At 39.6% G+C, this 25,409-nt stretch overlaps 1 protein-coding gene across 5 annotated transcripts in view; it reads right to left on the bottom strand.

Moving 5' to 3' along the window:
• The window catches only part of gas7a (growth arrest-specific 7a), a 140,329-nt gene that overhangs the window by 72,384 nt on the left and 42,536 nt on the right, over window positions 1-25,409 (bottom strand). For 3 of the 5 annotated variants that reach the window (XM_067423281.1, XM_067423288.1, XM_067423297.1), the window contains 3 exons: window positions 11,741-11,864; window positions 4,745-4,813; window positions 761-846 (listed from right to left, as the gene is read on the bottom strand). In XM_067423281.1, coding sequence (XP_067279382.1) covers window positions 761-846; window positions 4,745-4,813; window positions 11,741-11,864 — 279 coding nt within the window. Of the gene's footprint in view, window positions 1-760; window positions 847-4,744; window positions 4,814-11,740; window positions 11,865-19,189; window positions 19,330-25,409 lie in introns of those variants that run through there. The other 2 variants (XM_067423303.1, XM_067423311.1) reach the window with 2 other exon arrangements.

Genomic DNA, 25,409 nt, shown 5'->3' with positions numbered 1-25,409 from the left:
GCTTAGCGTGTGTATAAGTAAACATCTCCCAGCATGCATCAAGCCACACTGCCTCCCCTCTGTGCTTAACTGTACTAGGAGAGCGCGCGTTTGCATTGTGTACACCTATGTACATACGCTCCATCTTTCCAATAAAAAAAAACATGGCCGTATGTGGCCAAAGTTCCAGCATGCACAGCACTCCGTATAGCGAAAAGCTAATGAACGTCCACAACCAGACATTTTCTGTCTTACCGTCCTGCAGAACATGTCAACGCAGGCCCGCAACCTGCGGTTCCGTTCCTCGCCAGTCACCCGGTCCTGTTCGATAACTGTTCCGCACCCCAGACTCTGCCAGCGTCCCTCGTCCTATCCGTCTAACCCTCCCCAGCTCCGCTTAAACCCAACACCTTCCCAATCTTGGACTGAAATCAAACTCTAACAGCGTACAAGGATCCAGAACTGGGCCGCCCATATGGCCAACTCTTTGCCGCTCCCATTTGCTGATGGCATGAGCTGCCCTTGTCTGGCTGTTAGTCAATCACGTGGCACAGGGAGGGTTTTACTTGGCCCTGCTTCACCATCTTCTTTAACTGTTACTGTCCCCAGATTGGCGCAGATGGCACCAGATCTACTGACTCACATGTTTCTGTCATAATCCAAGTAACAATGAAAGACCAAATCATTTGGTATTTGTAAATTGTTCGCTATATATATCATTTCACAGATATCCACAGAAGTATTATTCATGAGCAGGTGATATCTCAAAATAGGACTGTACCTGGTTGCTGGTGTTAGTCTTCCTCAGGGACACATCTGGATGTTCCAACACATGCCCAGAGGATCCGGGAGGATGACGTCCATTTACTGCAACATAGAAGCAAAAAGCGTCTCACAAGTGTTGTTCACAAATTGGTGTGTAATAGATCGTGATTGATTAAAGTTCAAGACTGATAAGGATCACAATGGGGATCCCTAGGGGGATGGTTCTTGTAAAGGAACTCTAAATCAGGAGTTTGCAAAAAATTAAGCAAGAATCCAACTAGGGATACGTAAAGATCGTCACATTTACTCCAAAATCCAAAATCCAGTCATTTAAATGGGAAAACACAGGATTGGTGTGAGACTGATGTTGCTCATGCAGATTTCAGAACAGGTTCAATTTGGTCCAGAGAGATGACCAACAGAATGAACCCCAAAGGGTCCAGAGTGACTTGCCTCTGTGAGCTGTGCGGCTTCAACATACTCCGCAAGAACAGAGAAAAAATTTCTCGCTCCTAGGGCAGCAAGAACAAAATGACGTCAGTTTGTTCTCCCAGCCCTGGTTTGGGAGTTCTCGCAGCTTGTTCTTGACACATCATCTGAGCAAAACTTTTTTCTTGCGGATGTCCGAGAACTATCGTGTGATTGGTCAGACATTTAAAGTGGGCGTGGTTAATGCGGAGAAACACAGATGATCGGCACCTGCTTTTCTCATGAAGTATAGAATGTACTGGCCAGAACGAACTTTGTTCATGTTCTTGCCACCTCGAGAAAACAAACCCATTTCTTTGATCTTGCAGAGTATGTTCCAAGCTTTATAGCGCCCTTTTTACACCTGGTATTAAGATGCGTTTTGGTTGATTGGATCACAATGCTAAATACAGGTGTAAATGCATTCAAACTAATTGCTTTCACAGAGTAAACGTTCATTCATGTGGTTGAATGAGTTTGAAAAGCCACTAAAAGACCGCCTGCTCTCCACCTACTGACCTAAAGCTTAGGCATTATGGGAAGCACGCTATCCAGACCGGATTTAAACTTTGTTGGCTGAAGACTCATGTTTGTTTTGGTCTAGTCTTGACTGTCAGAGCAGAAATGAAAGCTAGTTCTCTCCGTTATGTTTTTCTTTTGTCTCCGGGTATGCTCCTATGAAAATTGTGTGAGCTTATTTGGTCCATTAGATCGAATGATCTAGAAAAAACCCATACATTTACCCGACCAATGAACTTAATTGTTTCATTTTTTCTGACATAGTATAAACACACCACCATTCGCACGCGTCGCACAATTTCAACTGATTGACACACAGCTTGTAGAGCTCTAAGTCAGGCTAAATAAAAGTGCCTGATACTAACAATGTAGTACAGGTTTTAGACCAGGGGTTCTCAACTCTGACTCTTGAAGTCCACTTTTCTGTCAAGTTTTTATATCCAACCTTGATTAAACTCACTTACTGGCAACTTTCTAGTAATTCTGAAGACATTGATTGATTCGCTTGTTCAGGTGTCTTTGATTAGGGTTGGAGCTTTGGGAAAGTGGACCTCGGGGGCCATTTTGGAATGGAGTTTATTCTATGTTTTCATCAGTTTATGCAAGTTGTGACACATGCACACTGACTAAACCCTTATTGACATTACACTGAAGCTAACGTGCAGGATCATGCATTATGCCCAAATGGTAATCATCACTGAGTCTGGCCCAATGTCCCACAGATGGCTAACGTTCAGCTCTTGCTAAGGCTGCACAGCCTGTGTGCGTGATCAGTGACTGTGTCCAGTGGTGAGTGATTATGATGATGGAGGCTGTGGCACAGTGCTGTTCTTCTTTGAGCTGTCCCTCTCCTTCCCTCAGTGCTGAAGAAACACACAGTGAGAGCATTAATGAGCCAGCCTTCCCTCATATGATCACTGACATCCAGCATTTGATAAAAAGTCTACAGTCTCCTGAAATACTGGGACATTCTTTATCCAGCTGCTGTTCCCATGTCTCTGATTCTTAGCCTGTTGTCTTCCAAAATGTCTTCTATTTAAACCTGTGTCCACTGTCACCTCTTGTGGTTCTCTCCACCATGTCCTCTCTCTCTACCTTTTTCCATAATGACCTCTCCCTTGTCCTGTGTCAACATGTCCTCTCCCAACAAATCTGTCCATTCTGTCCTCTCCCAAAATGTCCACCATGTTTTCATCCTTTGCAAAATAATGAGAATAATTTTGTGAGAACAACTGAGTGACTTAAACACAACTATTAAAAAATGTTCAAAAATTCATTGATGCTCTAGAAGGAAACCCAATGCATTAAATAAGAAAAATGTAGGCATCTTCATCCTGTTCATCTCCCAGATCTTAATGCTTTGTGTTTCCTTCTGGAGCATCAGTGAAGGTTTGAATCTTTTTAATCGTTGAGTTTGTGTCTGTCAGTCATCCTCAGTGTAAGAAGATGGATTTCAATATCCTCCAGTCACTGCTGGAGAGCGTTCAAATATACGGAAGATGCTGGAAAACTGAAGATTTTTCTGAAGAGTGTTGGGTAGTTTAACTGCTCAGGACAAACAAGGGAGTCAAGAACAACCGTCACAAAACTACAAAAACTTTCGTAGATCAGCTAGGTCACGACACATTAATAAGAATTAAGGGTGTGTGAACTTTTAAACATGTGTGTGAACTTTTGAACTTTTAAAGTTTTTTTTTCTCATGGACTATATGTAAATATATTTTATTCAGGACATTACTAAAACAATAAAACATAACATGCACTTTATATAATATCTTTCATTTTGTTAAAATTATTCACTTTTTTACAGATTCTGCAAGGGGTTCACAAACTGTCAAGCAGCACTGCATAGTTTATTCTTATGAAAGTGTGTACTGTATGTGGATGATCATGTTCAAAAACCCTGTTCTGTCCACCAAGCTTTCTCCTTAAATTTCTGTCCTCTGTAAATTAAAATAAAAAAATGTACATTTGCATTTGAACTGTTACTTGCCAAACCAATGCTGATCATTTTAAAATGGTCAAAATAAATCTTGATATATTGGTCTGAGTATGTCATTGCACGATTTAGCATAATTGCTAAATAACATAACTGTAAACATTTCATTAGGTTGTCTCTGGTATTTAAGATGCAAACTGTAAAACTGTGGAAGTTGTGAACTCTATGGGCCGATGTGTGCAGCTGGGTCCTGGTATATTTAACACTTGTTGAGTCAAAAACATTGTGATTCAGGTGAAGGTGTCATGAACTGGCTTTTTTATTTTTTTCATACTGTTTTCTGAGGTCAACTAATGATGTTTGTGTGGTTTTACATTAAAAAAACATCATAACTAATAAGTAATAGGCTATTTTCTACACTGGTTTTGAGGCTCTCTCGTGATGGGCGGGCTGCACTGGAGAGAAATTGTTGCACCATTCCTGTAGGATCCAATATAGAAGGCACAAAATTGTGTCTGCAAATCCAGCACCTGAGACTTGTTTAGAAACGATTCTATAGTAAAACGAAGCGAACACACAAACGTTCTTCCACACGTGAGCTGGAACTTCATTAAAAATAAATAAAGTATCTCACATTCCTAATATTAGTATCCAAAGAAAGCTTATGCAGCGACTTTGTTCTTCCACAATATCTTGCTATCTTCTTCAGCATGTTTATTGCTGCAGGCTAGCGTGATCCGATGAGTCGTTGGGCGGGGCTACTGAATTACACGTGCTTATTATTCTGTAGAGCCGGGGTTTCGTCGCTCGATGACGTCAGGATGAAGCACACGATAGTTTTCTGGGTCTGGTGTCTATAAAAGCTTTTCTTTGACTAACAAGGACGTTTTCAGCTCTGAAACCTGCAGGATATTCTTATATTACCATGACCTTTTATATATCAAAAGCTCAAGGGAAAGTTGATTTCTCAATTCATCACCCCTTTAAGATTAGTCTCACGATGACCTTGGAATTGTGTATCTATTTTGTTGAATTGAAAATCAATATTTTCCCAAGCCCCTGTGGAAATATTACCTGAGTGTTGGTGAGGCCCGGTAGCCTTTGAGATGATGGTGGATGTGCTTGGCCGTTCCCACGTTGTCTCTAACACAAACAAAGGCATTTATATATTATTTGCAGTATGATGCCCTGTATTGGTAGTGCTTTCTAGTTTTGATTGCTCTGCATTAGGTTTAGGACATACATTACACATAAAATGTCTTTCTGTCTTTGAGTTGTTTTGTCAGGAATTACATTCTTAAAAAAAAGATTAAATAAAACTAAAACTCTTCTTCAATCAAGACTATTCCTCACAGTCAGTTACTGAATAACATCGCAAAAGCATTTTTTCTTTTTCACAGCCATGGATGAAAATTGCTACCATATTTTTCTTACACAGTCGCCCCATGTTTCCTGTGAGTCAAGATAGATTTTTTTTATGCTAACTCTTGCAAAACAGCATCCTTCTTTCCAAGCACTCAGTCAAAAAAGATTTTCCCACACAGAAACATTCTTGTGCAAACGTAGTTTGCTAATTAGCCTCAGATAGGCCATCCAGAGACGTACAGCAGTGGTTGTCTGTCAGTTGTGATAGGGCCATGAACAGCAGAGAAATATTAAGTGAGGCTATATATATAACTGTAATCAGGATAACACAATAAAAAAAAGGCATACAAACTTCTAAAAGTAAAAATAAACTGCTGCCCATAAGTTTTGTTGTTGGCATTAAAGGTTGTGCCTCCAATCAAACTTTAAGGTATTTTCCTTTGAATTAATTTGGTATTATAACTAAAACTAATAAAAAATGTTGGCCCATGTGTTTGTTCTATGTGTAAATTACATTTCATTTTCCTATTCAGCCTATGTTGTGTTAATAATTTTGGCTATTATTGGGCCCATGAAGAGTAATGGGTTTAAATGTTACTAAAATAGAACTTAGATTTTTTTTTTAAATATTAAATGTTCTTTAGTGTGTAATGTTGCTGTTTGAACATGAAAAAGATCTGCAAAGTTACCCAGCCACTCCAGAGGGAGCTATTCTCTATATCAGTGTCACTGATTCTGAACTTCCCGAAACGCCTCTATTGTATTCTCAATTTGTTAGTTTTTTTGGGAGCGGACACGTCACAATATTTGAATATGTGACCATCACAACACACTGGTCCAACACACTTCCATATGTGGTACTAAATCCGATACAGGTCGGATGTTTTGAGACCGCAGTCTGAACAGTCATATTAGATTTCATGCAACTTTTATATCACTCTAGATCAATATTCATCACTATTCCGCACTCATGGGAGTCATTTACATACCCAACGTTATCAAGAGTAGTCAGTGAGGGGGCTTACCGATAGATATATTGACCGATAGGTAAATTGTTGAGAGTGTTGGACTAAGTTGTGCTGAGCTATATAACAATGATAAGTTTTCTACTACATCTTTCAGTAAGATACATCATTAAAGTTGTAATAAGCCATACAAGTCAAAACTCCAGCGGGGGCCTTATGCTTTATTGTTGACTTTTCTTTTCTACTAAATTAGACATGCACTAATTTTAGTGTGTATCTTTTGGACATCTAAGGCTAGCTTCACACTGTGAGCCTTAGTGCTCATATACAATTTATTGCTCTGATCTCTTGTATTAAAGGCACAATATGTAAGATTTTTGGATAAAAATATCCAAAAACCACTCGAACAATGTTATATATTTAGTAGGGCCGGGACTTTAACGCGTTAATTAAGATTAATTAGCTACGGGACTTTAACGCGTTAATTAATTACGCAAAAAAATAAATAACAATTTTAACCACGCTTATTTTTGCACCGCGGAACGTTTTTCAATGAATGAGTTTCGACGGACCGATTATACTGGAACACCAACTAGCGCTCACGACGAGTGATGACAACAACAAACCAGTGTGAACATGAACGAAGAAGCTGATGAGACCGCATTATTACCTGGCCCTGTGGATGGGAAATTTTGTTTTAAAAAAACGAAAGGATGGCAGCGTCGACAAGAGCATGGTTGTGTGCAAGCTATACAACAGGGGTGTCCAAAGTCGGTCCTGGAGGGCCACTGTCCTGCAGAGTTTAGCTCCAGCTTGCCTCAACACACTGCTAAAGTTTCTAGTATGCCTAATAAGACCTTAATTAGCTGGTACAGGTGTGTTTAATTGGGGTTAGAGCTAAACTCAGCAGGACAGTGGCCCTCCAGGAGCAGGATTGGACACCCCTGCTATACAACAAGGAATTAGCGTATCACCGCAGCACATCGAGCCTCAAATATCACAAATATGCTTTTGCTAAACTTAATGGCAAACATTGCACTGGTCTGCTGGACTGAAATAAATAAACAATATTTTGCTGATTAAGCTTATGTATTCAGTCATTATTCAATGGTATGCTAAAAATCCATGTGAAAAATTACTTCTCATTGTTCTCAGGTCAAATATTTATATGCATTTAAAATGCGATTAATGTCGATTAATTAATTACAAAGCCTCTAATTAATTAGATTAATTTTTTTAATCGAGTCCCGGCCCTAATATTTAGTGTTGACTTATTTACATTATCCCAAATGTTTGCATGAATGTTTAAATCCAGAGAAATCAGCTATTTTAACCAGAACATGGATCGTGTCTGTGTGTAATACATTAATGACATCATACCAGCGTTAATCTCGATTTCTGAAAACGGCAAATATGCTTTTTTATATTAGCCTATGTGTTTTATTAGACAGGCGAGCAACTATTTGGAGACATTCATCAACAGAAAACCCAGATTTATGAGAACTAACCCAGATTAAAAGGTCCCGTTTTTCGTGTGTTTTTGAAGCCTTGATTGTGTTTACAGTGTGCAATATAACATGAGTTCATGTTTCACGTGTAAAAAAAACAGTATTTTGCACACAATTTACTTATTTGTACACCGCTGTTTTCTCTGTCCTAAAAACGGCCTGATGATTTCCTTGTTCTATGAAGTCCCTCCTTCAGAAACACGTAACGAGTTCTGATTGGACCAGCGCTTGCTGTGTTGTGATTGGACAGCAGCTTCACACCTCTTACCATAACGGGGAGATGCACGTGCTCAATGTGCGCTCTTCTCCACGTGGGAGAGCAACAAGACCACGCCCCCTATTTTTGCGTGTTCTTGTGGGCGGAGGGTTAGTCAACAAACGGTTCTAGAGACGTCATTCCTGAAGGAAGTGCAGGGGTGTAGTCCAAACCGGCCGTTTACTGTAGGCTTTGAAAGGAACTTCTGTTAAATAAAATATCTCGCTTGGCATTGAACTTTGAGCTTTATAATTTTACAGGTATTATTTATGCTCTAACAGCAACATTACACACTAACTAAAGTTTGAAAGATGGGATCGCGAAGAACAGGACCTTTAAGGTTTATGTTTTTTTTTTAAATATCCACATAGTTTTATTTATATTTTGGACAAGGGGGGGGGGGGGGGGGGGCGCAATATTGTTTAGGTGCGCAGACGATGACATCAAATCATTGCAACTGGCTTTATCTGTAGCTCATTTTACCACAACACTCAACAACTCAAAAAAACATAGACGTTGCCACATTGTGCGGCTTTTGGCTGTCATTTTCAGTCATTTTCATTCTCTTCGACAAGACGAGGAGAAAAAAATGGGAGAATGCCTTTGGACGAACAAAAAGACCCATGTCTTTGTTCTCTCCACTTTAACCCTGATGACATCCACTCGTTGAGTGCAAACATTTGACTTTATTGACTGACCACCTAAACAAAATGGTGCTCGCCTTTGTCCAAAATATGTAGACTGGGTAAACCCAGTTGCCGGCGATTTAATTTTGCCCTGCAACTCAGTCTGGAAACCAGTACATCCATTTCTACTGCTTCTGTTACACTTTTGCGGGAACCAATCACAGACTGGCTTATCCACCATAGAGAAACGATGGGTCGTTGCCCGTTGATCACGCCTCTTGTGCTCTGATTGGTTGAAGGACTATCCAATTGCGTACAGAGTCATTTGAATAATGCTCGTTTATCACGCCTCTTGTGCAGTCGAAAATACAGAGCAGACTTCCCAGACCGATGTTCAATTTTAAATCGAGCTTTGTCTAGTGATAGCCAGACAACAAAATATATATTTTGTTATTTTGTCAATGTGGATTTAAAAAAAATAACATACATAATTTATGGGTTTTCAACTACATATTTCAGTAAGAGACATAATTTAAGTTATATTAAGCCGTACAAGTATTAACACCAGGGGTTCCCTTTAATAGACTACAATGTATAATTTTTTCAGCAAAGAGAAAGAAAGCATAAAGATAGAATGAAAGTGTTTAGAGTGGAAGAACAGCAGCACGTCTGTGGTGCTGTACACACAGATCGCCTCTGGACAGATCTGCCAGTGTTTACAGGGCAGTCATAGTTTACTGCCAGACTGTTGGAGAATCATGCTGAGTGCCAGCTCAGAGCGAACTGAAATACACAGCACGTTTACAAAAGACCGCTGAACAGAATGGCTGTTTTAAAGTCGAGTTTAACCTTTACAACATCCAGTTACCTGAAGAGCAAAATCAACATCAGGATATAAGATCGAATCCCAAACTAAAGGGCTAGTCGGTGTCAAGCTTTCGGCTGGATATCTTTGTGACTACCACATTACGGGACCAATATTGTTTGGAGAAAATATTCACTGAACATGCCTTTATACAGTAGTTTGTGCATCTTTATATCCATCTGGTCTTTATCCTGCATTTTACAAAATGTTATTTGGCATCTGCACTTTTAAATTGCTGATAGTTAGCATGACTAAACCGCCATGAATTCAAAATTCACTTCAATTACGCTTCAGCATAAAACAAGAGGTCATTATAGCTCTTACGTCCCAGGCAGCATGCTGGGGTTTGTCAGAAAAGAGAAAGAAGATAGATGAAAACAGTGTGCGAGTATACGGGAAGGGACATGAGACTATCGGATTAAACCAGATCAGTTTGATTTATCCCTCTTCAGATGAATAGGCTATGAAGCTGATGAAGAATGCTAATGAAGTTTTCCAGCCTGTGGCGCTGTATGAGGAAGAACTGGATTCTATGATTACACAACAACATACTGAGATACCTTATCAACGCTTTGCATTTTCATCAGGCAAAGCAAAAGGAGCCTGAGGGTATATGAATGAATCACTGTGGCAACGAAGACTGATACCACAGCAGCTGTGGAAAGACCAATAAATAAGATACATTTGGAAAGCAATGGCAATGAAATTAGCTCAGAGCTTTATATATATATATATATATATATATATATATATATATATATATATATATATATATATATATATATATATATATATATATATATATATATATATATATATATAGTATGAACATTCAATTATGGTCTTTATAAAAAAACACACACTGAATTTGTTGAAGACTAACTAAAATTGAAAAATTATATATGCCTTTACTGTCACAACACATCACAACCCTGCGTGGCTTCTTAAAGCACAGAACATTAGTAGCACATAAATTGTGCTTTATCTCTATGGTGCATTGCCCAAAAAGCATTTTTTTTTTTCTCCCTAAAGCATCTTTTTATCAGCAAAGATATGCTGGCATACAATGGGTTTCAATGCTTTCAAGAAAACCACCACTTTTATTCTAGGGAATACAGTCTAAAAGAATATTATGTAATTTTTTCTTCCCAAATCCTTTTTTCTTTATTTCTTTTTTTGGAGACGTTTTTGAGTTACCCAGCTCCTGGGTCAGATGTAACAACCCAGAGTTGAGTTATTTATCATTGGCTTTTTGCGCCCTCTTCAGGAGAGAGCAGTGCAGCTCCATCAAATTGGTGCATGTCTTCTGTAAAATACAGGGGTGTGTAAATTTTATTTGATCAGTAAATTCATTATTGTTTTGAATATTGCTTAATTTTATGCAAAGCAACATAGAGGGGCGCGATGTGAGTCACCTAAACTAGTAGCGTGTTGGTCTTTTCGAGTGATTCGAGTTATGTAAAGTTTTATGATTTTATTCAAAAAGATATAGAATATAAATACATATGATGTTAAAAATATGTTCTCAGAACAGTACACTGATTGTTTATGGACAGGTTATGGAATGAAACGCAGGACGGCGGTCTGAATTTACAAGTTCCGCTGCTGAACACGATACAAGATCACGAGATCCAGCGCTATTACGGTGGAATGTAGGAAATCTGTATTAAAAACTATAAAATATGCAATAAAATGTCAAAAATGATTGGAAGTAAAGGAATTATCATGCAAACCAGTGCGGTTGTGTGGAGTATTTTTAAAAAAGTTCAGAGGATTTAAGCTCATCTGTAAACATTAAATCTTGTATGAGGTAAAAGATTTTTAGTTAAAATGAATCAACCCATTTTGCTGGGTAAAATTAACCTAACATGTGTCCTGTCTTATTTACCCAGCCCAGTTTTTTAGAGCATATGCTGCTTTATTCTCAAATAGAATATCTAAAAATAATGATCCAATTCAGAAAAAAAAGTCATCATAGAAAATTACAAAAAGAGAGTGCAAATAATAGGCTGCAAACCCGTGTTTTGGTCATAAATGCCTTCCTCCAAACACAACGACGTCTCACACAAAAGCAAGTTCAGTGAGAGATATTTAAAGGTGCTCTTTTCTAGGGAAACATTGCAATTCAAAAAATAAAACCAATGCACACAAGCAAGCAGAGATTAAAAAACCCTCAGAACTTTTAAAAAAGACAGTACCAAATAACATCTCAGGAAAAAGATTCCCACAAGAAAAAGCTCTCTTTTGTTTGTCTCTTAAAACAGATTCAGTGACACGGGATAAGAAACAGATTTGACAGCTGTTTATACATTTGCACTGTAGCCTACATGTATCTGGATCTGACTGTTAGCGTGGACACTCACCGTCAGTAAAACTAAAAACATTTTGAGTTAAAAAAAATTAGCAGCTTCCATAAAAACACTGCTCAAACTCTAGACAGGCAAAACAAGCTTACTGACATACACAAAGACATCAGCAATAATACCTTTAGTGCTTGTGTTGACATAGTATTTCCGTCCTTCAGGTGATCTGTAGCTTTTCCAACCCACAGGAAGAGATGCATTCTCGATTTCCTCTGTTGGCATACAGCAGGGGACTACTGGCTGCTGCTACAGAAAAAAAGATTAATGCATAAACACTATATAAGTAAACAAATTTATAATAAAGTTTGACATAAGCTCATCTAATATTTCTGAGTGCACACAACAAAAGCCACACAGCATGTGAGAAGTGAACCAAGTTCTCTTTGGCATCTTATATTGTTCAGAATACACACAGCGTTTATATAAACACAGTCATTTATATCTTAAGTGAATGTAAATAGTTTGGATGCATGTCAGAATATTATGATACGCATGTGTGTGAGTATATTATATCTGCGCTTAAAGTAACAGCACCCTAATGAAACCACTGCCATCTGTGCCATTTATTCTAATCAAATTACAAAATACAAGGAGAAAATCACTCACCGATGAATAACTTCTGTAGCTTTAATAAGAATCAGTGTATATTTTATTCATACAATGAAGTCTATGTAGTTTTATTTTTTATATGTAAAAAAGAGGTGTTAGTGAGGTCAGCAGGGGGTGCTAACTATACTGTCAATAAGCACTGATCTTGGGACGAGACATTAAACCGAGGTCCTGACTCTGTAGTCATTAAAGGGGACCTATTATGCAAAATTCACTTTTACATGAACATGAACGTGTGTATTGGCAGTGTGTGTACACAATCACCCTAAAACCAACCCACTCCTTTTTTTATCTACATAAATCATAAGCACTGTCTGAGGGCAAAGTGACATCATATTTCACAGGCCCCACCCACGAGTGTTTATGAACACTGCACCATATTAGCATAGAATTGTACTCTCAGAGAGCTGTACACAGTCGGCCATGTTTATAGTAAGAAATATGTTTTTAATAAAGCTAATAAAGTTCATTCAGTCAAGAGCAATGAGTGATTTTCTGTTTATCTGTTGTTGTTGTTTGATTCATATTAACAGCAGATATAGTAGTAGGTACTGCATATTACACTCAAGTCTCCTCTTTCACCACTGATCCTGCTCAGCTCCAAGTCTCCTCTTTCACCACTGATCCTGCGCAGCTCCAAGTCTCCTCTTTCACCACTGATCCTGCGCAGCTCCAAGTCTCCTCTTTCACCACTGATCCCGCGCAGCTCCAAGTCTCCACTTTCACCACTGATCCTGCACAGCTCCAAGTCTCCTCTTTCACCACTGATCCTGCACAGCTCCAAGTCTCCTCTTTCACCACTGATCCTGCGCAGCTCCAAGTCTCCTCTTTCACCACTGATCCTGCACAGCTCCAAGTCTCCTCTTTCACCACTGATCCTGCGCAGCTCCAAGTCTCCTCTTTCACCACTGATCCTGCACAGCTCCAAGTCTCCTCTTTCACCACTGATCCTGCGCAGCTCCAAGTCTCCTCTTTCACCACTGATCCTGCGCAGCTCCAAGTCTCCTCTTTCACCACTGATCCTGCACAGCTCCAAGTCTCCTCTTTCACCACTGATCCTGCGCAGCTCCAAGTCTCCTCTTTCACCACTGATCCTGCGCAGCTCCAAGTCTCCTCTTTCACCACTGATCCTGCGCAGCTCCAAGTCTCCTCTTTCACCACTGATCCTGCGCAGCTCAAAGTCTCCTCTTTCACCACTGATCCTGCTCAGCTCCAAGTCTCCTCTTTCACCACTGATCCTGCGCAGCTCCAAGTCTCCTCTTTCACCACTGATCCTGCTCAGCTCCAAGTCTCCTCTTTCACCACTGATCCTGCACAGCTGCAAGTCTCCTCTTTCACCACTGATCCTGCGCAGCTCCAAGTCTCCTCTTTCACCACTGATCCTGCGCAGCTCCAAGTCTCCTCTTTCACCACTGATCCTGCGCAGCTCCAAGTCTCCTCTTTCACCACTGATCCTGCTCAGCTCCAAGTCTCCTCTTTCACCACTGATCCTGCGCAGCTCCAAGTCTCCTCTTTCACCACTGATCCTGCACAGCTCAAAGTCTCCTCTTTCACCACTGATCCTGCGCAGCTGCAAGTCTCCTCTTTCACCACTGATCCTGCACAGCTCCAAGTCTTATTTTCGCCGCTAGTCCTGCGCAGCTCCAAGTCTCCTCTTTCACCACTGATCCTGCACAGCTCCAAGTCTTCTTGTCGCCGCTAGTCCTGCGCAGCTCCAAATCTTCTTTTGTTGCCGCTAGTCCTGTGCAGTTCCAAGTCTTCTTTTCGCCATTGATCCTGCACAGCTCCAAGTCTCCTCTTTCAGCACTGATCCTGCGCAGCTCCAAGTCTCCTCTTTCACCACTGATCCTGCACAGCTCCAAGTATTCTTTTGTTGCCGCTAGTCCTGTGCAGCTCCAAGTCTTCTTTTCGCCATTGATCCTGCACAGCTCCAAGTATTCTTTTGTTGCCGCTAGTCCTGCACAGCTCCAAGTATTCTTTTGTTGCCGCTAGTCCTGTGCAGCTCCAAGTCTTCTTTTCGCCATTGATACTGCACAGCTCCAAGTCTTCTTTTGTTGCCGCTAGTCCTGTGCAGCTCCAAGTCTTCTTTTCGCCATTGATACTGGAAACAGCTCCAAGTATTCTTTTGTTGCCGCTAGTCCTGTGCAGCTCCAAGTCTTCTTTTCGCCATTGATACTGCACAGCTCCAAGTCTTCTTTTGTTGCCGCTAGTCCTGTGCAGCTCCAAGTCTTCTTTTCGCCGCTAGTCCTGCGCAGCTCCAAATCTTCTTTTGTTGCCGCTAGTCCTGTGCAGCTCCAAGTCTTCTTTTCACCATTGATCCTGCACAGCTCCAAGTCTTCTTTTGTTGCCGCTAGTCCTGTGCAGCTCCAAGTCTTCTTTTCGCAATTGATCCTGCACAGCTCCATGTCTTCTTTTGTTGCCGCTAGTCCTTTTCAGCTCCGAGTCTTCTTTTCGCCGCTAGTCCTGCGCAGCTCCAAATCTTCTTTTGTTGCCGCTAGTCCTGTGCAGCTCAAAGTCTTCTTTTCGCCATTGATCCTGCACAGCTCCAAGTCTTCTTTTGTTGTCGTTAGTCCTGCGCAGCTCCAAGTCTTCTTTTCGCCATTGATCCTGCACAGCTCCAAGTCTTCTTTTGTTGCCACTAGTCCTGTGCAGCTCCATGTTTTTTTTTGTTACCGCTAGTCCTGCACAGTTCCAAGTTTTCTTTTGTTGCTGCTAGTCCTGTGCAGCTCCAAGTCTTCTTTTCGCCGCTAGTCCTGCGCAGCTCCAAATCTTCTTTTGTTGCCGTTAGTCCTGTGCATCTCCAAGTCTTCTTTTCACCATTGATCCTGCACAGCTCCAAGTCTTCTTTTGTTGCCGCTAGTCCTGTGCAGCTCCAAGTCTTCTTTTCGCAATTGATCCTGCACAGCTCCATGTCTTCTTTTGTTGCCGCTAGTCCTGTGCAGCTCCGAGTCTTCTTTTCGCCGCTAGTCCTGCGCAGCTCCAAATCTTCTTTTGTTGCCGCTAGTCCTGTGCAGCTCAAAGTCTTCTTTTCGCCATTGATCCTGCACAGCTCCAAGTCTTCTTTTGTTGTCGTTAGTCCTGCGCAGCTCCAAGTCTTCTTTTCGCCATTGATCCTGCACAGCTCCAAGTCTTCTATTGTTGCCACTAGTCCTGTGCAGCTCCATGTATTTTTTTGTTACCGCTAGTCCTGCACAGTTCCAAGTTTTCTTTTGTTGCTGCTAGTCCTGTGCAGCTCCAAGTATTTTTTGTTGCCGCTAGTCCTGCGCAGCTCCAAGTCTTCTTTTGTTGCCGCTAGTCCTGCGCAGCTCCAAGTCTTCTTTTGTTGCTGCTAGTCCTGCACAGCTCCAAGTCTTCTTTTGTTGCTGCTAGTCCTGTGCAGCTCCAAGTCTTCTTTTGTTGCTGCTAGTCCTGTGCAGCTCCAAGTCTTCTTTTGTTACCGCTAGTCCTGTGCAGCTCCAAGTATTTTTTGTTGCCGTTAGTCCTGCGCAGCTCCAAGTCTTCTTTTCGCCGCTAGTCCTGCTCAGCTCCAAGTATTTTTTGTTGCCGCTAGTCCTGCGCAGCTCCAAGTCTTCTTTTGTTACCGCTAGTCCTGTGCAGCTCAAAGTATTTTTTGTTGCCGCTAGTCCTGCTCAGCTCCAAGTATTTTTTGTTGCCGCTAGTCCTGCGCAGCTCCAAGTCTTCTTTTCGCTGCTTGTCCTGCTCAGCTCCAAGTCTTCTTTTTGCCACTTGTCCTGCACAGCTCAAAGTCTTCTTTTCACCATTGGTCGTGTCTCCTGCTCCACCTTGGTGTGTTTATCCCCTGGCTCCACCAAGGGGCATCCGAGCCCTGGACTTCACTTTGTACTGTTGACCCATCAGCTCCACCTTGGTTCCACACTCCCACCGGCAGCTCCAAGTCTCTTTTGTCCCCACTGCTGGTCCCACACATCTCCTTTTTGCCATTAGTCAAAGTCTCTGGCTCCATGGGCATCCGAGCCCTGGACTTCAATTTGGCCTGTTGACCCATCGGCTCCACCTTGGACCCACGCTCCCACCGGGCCCTGGTATGCCAAGCTCCCGTCTTCACCTTGGTCCCACAAGTCAGCAGGCTCGTCTTCATCCCTGTGGTTCTGCCCTCTGTTTAATTTTAATTCAATTTTGTCCAGTATTTACTTCTTGCTGATGCCAAAGTTGTCACAATTTATATACTATTTTCCCTGTTTTTGCATATATATAAGGTTATATATCAGCTTCTTCATCAGCCTCTTTATCTATATAAATTTCACCATGTGCACTAAATTGCACAATTTTGCTTAGTTTGAGCCTCTTAATAAAGCTGAAGAGTTTTTGCTCTGAGTATGAGCTTCATATTCTAACTTTATCATACTAACCATAAAAACCAGTACAGAGCAGAACACCAGCTAAAATAAGACTAAAAGGGCCTAATAACTGAATTGCCCAGGCAATCGTGTATTTTAACGCAGCAGTCAGTGATGACTATTGTTGACTGATCCCTCCTTTGATGCATAACATAAAAGACATTCCACACCCACATCATCCATTTTTCTCTTGGTCTGAACTGCTCTGCTTACATCTGTCCCTCCATCTATATGCCTCATCTACTCTATCTGTGAAGGGAGCACAGAAAATGCAGGTTTCTCTCCATGAAGCAGCTTTTGTTCCATGCCGTTCTGTCACCAGTTAAGATAAATAACAAGCAGTCATTTTAGTGAAACCCAGGAATAGGGATAGTATCAGCCAGCAGAAGCAAATAAAAAGCATTCAACTGGTATAGTTATAACCGGTATAACGATATAGTTGACAGAATTTACTTGCAATTTTATTAATAATATCAAATAAGGAAATTACATTAGATAAAGTCATTTTCCTTTCTTCATCTTTGTAATTTAACATTATAGTTGTTTACAGGAAGGGTTATTTTTGACTCTTTTGATGACAAAGCATTCAAACACAGCTATTTTGATGCAATAAACCCATTTATACAGTGCAGTGTTGTTTTATATTAAAGTATAATGTTTTTAAATATATATTTTAAATATTACTATTTAGGTTTAAATATATTCCAGTTAGTTCAGTTACATTTGTATTTATTTATTTATTTATTTATTTATTTTATATTTATGTTCACATAGTAATTTATATATACACTTACTAATTATAAATTTCAGTTTTGCATGAGACAGCCCATTTCACACTGTAAATTTAGACTCAGAATTGTAGTGATTTTCAGTCATCGACAGGCACTAAGCCAACATATTACAGCAGAAATCATAATATGATATTGCCACTGATATGTGGCCAGTTGGTTTCTATGGATACTAATAGTAGAGCTGGAGTCAATGGTATTTAAATGAAACCGATTTTCAAAGAAAGATTAACTCATTTCATAAGCTGAGCTGTATTCATTAGGGGCTACTAACAGAACCCTCTCACAAACGTATGAGGGAATTTGCATTGGCCCAAATCCTAACATCAGAAGAGCCCTACTACTATAGAAAGCTAATGTACACGACTATAAACAAGGCAGACTTAATTTGACGTTGGCTTTTCTGTTCTCCTTCAAGACAAGAGGGGGATTTAAAGAGATGGGGGGGGGGGGGCATGCAATGGCCAGTTTGATATAATCAATGTGTTGTTTTAGCAATTTCCTTTCTTTAAGGAATTATATAAATCATGTAAAGGCACAAACACAGTAAAAATAGCGCTGAACGCAATTTACACTAACAAATTCCAATCTTGACAGGTTAAGGTTATAGAGTTATGATGGATGCAGCGGTCTACAACAATCTGACATACTAGTTCACAAAACTTATACACTTAATCTGACATACTAGTTCACAAAACTTACACACTTTGAGTAATCTGAATTGTTCCATTGTTTTGAGTTCTGTGAAAAAGTTTATTTTAATTAGAATGACTTAAATTTATCTGAAATTGGGCTGCGATTTATATTTCCCAGCATGCTTTGCCATGACCCTCAAATGGAGAGTAAATGCTAAAATTAAGTGTCAGGTAATGTTTTTGTGCAAGATTGATGTTAAGTGGGTGATTTAGTAGTGTTTAATGTTTTGCTATGCTAATCTAGAAGAGTTTCCGTTATGCTGAGCTTTTTGGGGAGCATGAGCTTACTTTGAAAACAGCTGAGACCAGTATATTGCTGGACTCATTTAGCAATTGTAATGCTATGCTAATGCTATCAAAGCATTGTATTGACAATTAGCAAGTTTTACTGAATTGTTTAAATTGAGGTTATAATAATAATTTCTCAGCTCATCTGACGGCGTATCGTAAACTCTACTGGGAAGGCGCACAACTCGCCGTCGCTTAAATTTGCTGAGCACGTTTCTCACAAACAAACAAACAAACAAACAGACAGACAGACAGAGAGAGAGAGAGAGAGAGAGAGAGAGAGAGAGAGAGAGAGAGAGAGAGAGAGAGAGAGAGAGAGAGCGCTGGGGCAGCGGACTCAATCTGAGATCAATCAAAAATCACAGCCAATCAGAACAGAGTGTGAACGGGCTCTCTCCAAGTGCACTTACTGCTTTTGCAACGAAATTGGAAGTGGTAAAGATCTGAGGTAAATTATCCATTGTTGTTTTCAGTAAGGCTATAAAAAAAAAAAAAAAAAAAAAATTGTGTACTGTGCTAATTAATTGAGATTTCTTACAGCTCTTACAGGTTGTTGGCCTTGTCTGTTTCGTTGCTTCTATTACTCTCCCCTTTTTTGTAAGTCGCTTTGGATAAAAGCGTCTGCTAAATGATTAAATGTAAATGTAAATGTAAATGGCTATAAAAGGTCACAAAAAATATATTTCAAATCACTCCATCATTTTTTTTTTTACATTAAATAAAGCACAAAATAAGTTCTGCACTTGCGATATTTTTATGTTGTTCCAGCCACAATGCTGCAGAAATAAATACATTAATTTTACCTTCAAATCAAATTGAGCAAAAGCTCTTACCATAATACTTCAATAGAGTCTTTCCCAGCGATGTGAAAAGTCCACGGCCCTTAAGTACATACAGCCCTGTGCACATCCAAGAGCCGTCTCAAGAGAGGGAGCCACTTCTCACACATGCAACTTCTCCCTCCTTCATGCATCAAATGGCCTATGGTCAGTGCTAAAGACACAGAAAGAATGAACTAGCCTCAATGTCACTTAGCACTTTTTTTTTACATTTTTTCCCAAAAAAAGGGGTCAGACAAAAAATGTCTTGCTCTGGTTTCTGGGCTGGAGTATTTTCTGAAAGCCTTTGTTTTGGGAGTTCCAGATGTAAGCGACCTAAGAGAGTCTAGTGCTGTAATCTGGCTGTTCTCCGAGGGCTGAGCAGCAACACAATGTGTGACTCTGTGTGGATGGGCGATGGCACTCTCTTAAGCAACAAGGCCCGTTTTGTCATGTCCAAACTCTCCTTTTCAACTAAATCAAATTGACCCTTGTGTGCGGCGCCTGCTGCCCATGCAGTCCCTCAGTTCCTCCTTTAATGACACTCTCAAACAGAGCTAGAAGTGCTCTACTGTTCTTGAGACTGACAAGACGGATCGCCAAAAGGGAAGGAAGGGCGGAAGACAGAAGACAAAATGCTGTCTTGAGACTGCAGCCTAAATGGGGCATTTTAAAGGAAAGTTTTCCTGCACAAACTCAAGTCCAATAACTGGCAGGGAATCTGACACATCCTTGGATGTAACAGAAGTCTAGAGGAAATGAATACGACAACTATCTTTGTAATTGGGTGACCGCAGACCACCAAGTTGAACTTTCTCATGGTTCGTTCTTGAAATAACATGTAGGAGCAGGCTAAACAACTCATTTAAAACAAATATGCTGTGCAATTGCAGACTAAGTTCATCTTAAAAATCACTAGTTCTGATAGTTAAGAGATTTTCCAACCTAATGCATATTTGTATCAAAAAAATTTTTCTCTCTACTTTCTCTATACATACATGCTTGCTTCAATGACAATACATGTTAAAGGGATAGTTAAAAAATGTGATGTTTATCTGCTTACCTCCAGGGCATCTAAGATATAGGTGACTTTTTCTTCAGTAGAACACAAATGAATATTTTTAACTGTGATTCAGATACTTTTGAATCTGCATCAATGGAGAAAGATGCTTTTAACTGACAGATGGTGTAGTTACTATATCAACCGGTAGGGGCTCACTGGACCAATTCCTGGTCTGAATGGAGATGAACAAAAGAAGCTTTGGTGCATGACACATCAGCCACTTCTCTTTAGTTAAACAACCCTATCTGTGGGCAGAAAACGCCCACTGGTTGTGGAGGCACTGTGCACTTTACACCACATCATTAGGACTAAAAGTAGTGTCAACAAACACTGTACATACACTGTACAGATCAGACACACATGCAGAATTACAGCAGTGCCCTTATAATACAAGCACTCTCTAGGGTCCTAACAGCAGCTGTGCTTTATGAAGACACAGCACTTGTAGTTTATGATGCTAGAAAAAGCAACACTCTAAAAAACACGGGTAAATATAGGAAAGAACTGAGGCCATATGTATAAAAGCACTCAGAGTAAGTGTGTCTCAATTCTAATACTGTAACTTTAGACTTATTAGACTTAAAGGTGCACTATGTAGGATTTTTGCAGCAAAATATCCAAAAACCACCAGGCCAGAGTTAGGCTATATATTTTGTTCAATTGAATTCAAATATTTCCAACTATTTTTAAAATTGTAAGAAAATTGCTATTTTAACCAAGGAGCCAGGACGTCTGAGGGACTCGCCTGTCAATTGCACAGTTTTATTCTGCAGGAACGCTTAACTCTTAGCAGTGTGAACAAGTGTCACAGCAGCTGCTGAACAAACACACAGAGTAACGTCATAACATCATTTTAAACACACTTAAATTAATCTAATATGATAAACAGAGCTGGGTTACACTATACTCATGACCAGAAAAGCGGAAATGGTGTCCGCAACTGTGTCCCGTCATAATAAAAGTCCAGTTGCCCATTATAGCCTCGAAAATCACTCCAGCGGCCTTAACTCAGCTCCACACCACTCGGTCCTGCTCTGCTTCATACTACAGTAACATTAAAGGGTTAGTTCACCCAAAAATGAAAATTATTTCATTAATTACTCACCCTCATGACGTTGGACACCCATAACACCTTCGTTCATCTTCAGAACACAAATGAAGATATTTTTGTTGAAAGATGACGGCTGAGAAAGGCTTCAGAAAGGCCTTCATTGGCATTCAGTACATTTCCACTCACACGACCCATAAAGGCACTAAAAAAAATCGATAAAAAAGTCCATATCAATACAGCTGCTGTACAATAATTTTACGAAGTGACGAAAATAGTTATTGTGTGCACAAAAATCCAAATAACAACTTTATCCACCAAGTTATTGATGTAAACTCGACGCATGAGTGAGAATATGACTCAGCTCCGCCGTTCAGATGGTTTAGATACATGACCCGGAAAAAGGGGGATGGGGGCCGCTATCGCGCGAGTTCCTGTCTGAGACCTACACGGAAGACATTTTTTTTTTTTTGCATAAAAACTATTCTCGTCGCTTCATCAAATTATTGTACAGCCCCTGTAGTGAGATGGACTTTTTTATCGATGTTTTTAGTGCCTTTATGGGTCGTGTGAGTGGAAATTTACTGAATGCCAATGGAGGCCTTTCTGAAGCCTTTCTCAGCCGTCAGCTTTCAACAAAAATATCTTCATTTGTGTTCCGAAGATGAACGAAGGTCTTACAGGTGTCCAACGACATGAGGGTGAGGAATTAATTAAATAATTTTTATTTTGGGTGAACTAACCCTTTAATAACTGCATCCATGAACAAGATTTCTGCCAGAGTCCTATCCGCCGGCTGGGAGGTGAAGACCACATGTCCTAAGTTTCTGCGTTCAAACTTGGCGCCATCAAACTACGCCTTTGTTTTAATAAGCGCCCTCTGGCGGACGGAAAATTACATAGTGCAGCTTTAAGAATGTGTGTGATTTGTAAAGTTTTCTATGTGTTAAAACTGGTGCTGCATCCCAATCGCCTTCTACTACAAGCTAAATGTACGTACACTTTTTGTGAAAAAAAATGCATTGTATTTAAATGCAAATGCATTTAAAAGTTAATAGCCAAACATATCATTACAAAAGTTCACAATGCTGCTACAGGCGAAATATAATGTGGATAACATTGTTTAAATATATATTCATCCGGTTGAATACTGATAAATATTCACTCAAACCCCTTTATCTAAACATCTACTGAACCGTTGGACTCACACAACCATCATGCTTGTAGTTTTTTAACACGTTTTATCAGTGTTTGTAGTTCTAATCGAATCCTTGTCGAACTTGCAATGGGTTGTGGGCAATATCAGCCAGTGCACATCAATCTGCACTGCGGATTCTGACCATTCTGGAAATAGTAGACCATCCAGGTATTTTTTGGAATACTCTTTTTAACATACTACGATTTGGGAAATACTATTCTATTTTTGAATACTATTTATATATAGCATGTGAAGTAAGTAGGTTTCATCTATTTTTTTAGGAGTGCTTGAGAGTTATCCTAGGAGTTACAAGATATCAGCAGAGAGGCGACGAAGATATAATATATTGAAGTTATATGACAACAGGAATTTCCTAAAATGACACAGGCTTGGTTGTCAATGTATTATTTTTGTAACAGAGAAATGTAATTCTCCCAGTGCACTCGACAAATACTCTAACTACAGAAATGAAGATAACAATGAAGTCAAATGCATTATTAAATCACAGAAGAAATAAAACTTGTTAAATGTTCTTTTATTTCAAGAAGTCCTTGATGTAACAATATGTTGTCATTAAATGAGCTGAATGACAATAAACTGTTTTGAGAGAATACAATTTAAATAATTACAGAACATATGTGAATAATTGAAAAGTTCTTCAAAATCAGTGCATACATACATATGGAAGTATGGAAATTCATAGAATAATGGACACAGTTCACAGATAGTAGGCTAATTGTGTTTCTGTTGACTCTAGTGGACATCATAGCTACATTAAACCTGTCCCTTTTCACATATTTACAAATGATGTGCATTTATTTATTTGTTTGTTTGTAGCAGGTTTGGCTCATCATATTTCAACAGCAAGCTTCTCAGTCACAATGTGTTGAATGTGTTCTTGTGGATGCGACGAAACCCTTTAAATCCTGGCACTGACAAATGACTGTGGCAAGTCTGAGACGACACTCCTGTCATGAGAAGTCAAGCGATTAATTAGCCTGAAACAAAAGCCTTCCTGTATTGTTTCCCCTCACTAAGCCTAGTCAATGCCCCGCTGCAAAATCACCTTGCTGTGACATTGTAGTCTGAAGTAAACTTTAGTTTTAATTAACACAATCATAATTAAAGGTGAGAACAGCCGCACCACTGATTAAAGCTGGGTGCCTAAATTAGAAATGATAAGACGATGATGCCGAAGAGGCGGTCTCAAGCAATGCTATCTATAGCCTCTTTGTGGGCTTTATTTCAGTGCTGAGAGGGTAAAACAGCTGTCAAAGAGGGGATTCTGGGAAGGCACAGCAAACAATCCTCTGTCACTCACCCATTCACCCAGTCTCTTGTGCAGGAAGTCTGCTGCAGTTGTTTAATTTGCTTCAATTGTGTGGCCCTAGTGAGTCAGCTAAAAGGTTATATTGTTCACTAAATGTTACATATTTTGTACATTCTGTATTTTTATAAATCCAGGGTAGAGTTGGTAGGGTAGACTTTTCTGTGAAACAAAACATAAATGTGTCTAGAATAGTTATTCTAGTTTTCAGTGTTAATTGCAAATCAAAACCAAGTATGAAAAATATGTTTTTAGTTTTTATGATTTTAGATTTTTAACTAAAATTAAATCCGTACCAAGGTGGGGTACAAGTGGGGTAAAATGCCCCCACTCTGACAAAGCAAATATATATACAAATGATCACAACCATAGGAATAAGCCATAACCATAAAAAAAACATCAAATTCATGCTTATTTTTTGTTTTTAATTGCTGAAGAGTGTTGAACTTTCTTTTCCTGCGTCCTATTCATCTGTGGTCAAGATCAGCAGTGCCTTCTCCTGTACAGGCATGAATTTGTATTTCCTTCAGTCTTGATACATTTGATGGTGTGAAAGTGACTTTACATTAGCCAAAATTATTACTTTTTTGTTGTTGTTGTTATTAAACAAATATATATAATCAACAGACCAGGTGAGAAAAATAAGTAATCACATAACTTTATAAGTAACTAGTAACACAATTAGTTACTTTTTTCAGGGCAAAGCAATATTGTACTGCATTACTTTTATAAGTAACTTCCCCAACACCATCCGCAGATGTGTTAGTATCTCAATTTACCATACCAACGTTTTTTTTTCCTGAAAATAAAAATGTTGACACAGTGCTGTTCACTTTCTCCAGCACTAGTTTGGATGAAGAGATGTGCTTGTTGTCATTATTTATTACCAATGTATAAGCAGAATGTGATGGTTGATCCCTGTTCACACTGATCTGTGAAAACATCTCTGGTTACGTCTGTAACCCATGTTCCCTGAAAAAGGGAACAAGACACTGCGTCGTAACGATGATTTGAGGACAGTACAGCCTGTGGCCTGTTGCACAAAGCTGGTTTCAGTTGTTACCCAGGTAAATTCAAGATTAGTTTGAGCACACTCTTTTTTGGGCTCAATAAGCTGGATTGGTTTTTAGCAGTTTTATCACGATGGTAACTTACACTACACGGCTAACCCGCTCTGGAGCAGGTTTTATTCTGGGTTAGAGATGGCAAACCCAAACTGGACCAATCAGTGGCAAGTATAGACGCAATAAAGCCACACACCCTTGTATCTCTCGTTCCAAATTTGCAGTTTATAGGGGAAAAAAACATTAGAGACAAACTTGCTCATCCTTAACTTGCTAATTATTTATTTATATTATACGAATTATAATTACTTTTAATATAATATATTCATATAATTATTATATTAATTGACAAGTAGACAAATATGAATATAAATATAAAACATGCATTCATAATTCTTTTAAACAACGTGTATTCATTTGAGCTCTTTGTGAATCTATAATTATTAGGCATATTTCTTTGATTCACATCAATTCACAAATTCATGCAGCATCAAGTAAGCTGCTTCTCAAACTGTCGCTGCAGCTGCAGTGTTTA

This window comes from Pseudorasbora parva, chromosome 2 (genome assembly GCF_024679245.1).
Source record: "Pseudorasbora parva isolate DD20220531a chromosome 2, ASM2467924v1, whole genome shotgun sequence".
Taxonomy (NCBI): Eukaryota; Metazoa; Chordata; class Actinopteri; order Cypriniformes; family Gobionidae; genus Pseudorasbora; species Pseudorasbora parva.
The sequence above is the reverse complement of the archived record's forward strand: the minus strand, read 5'-3'. Positions and strand labels throughout refer to the sequence as shown.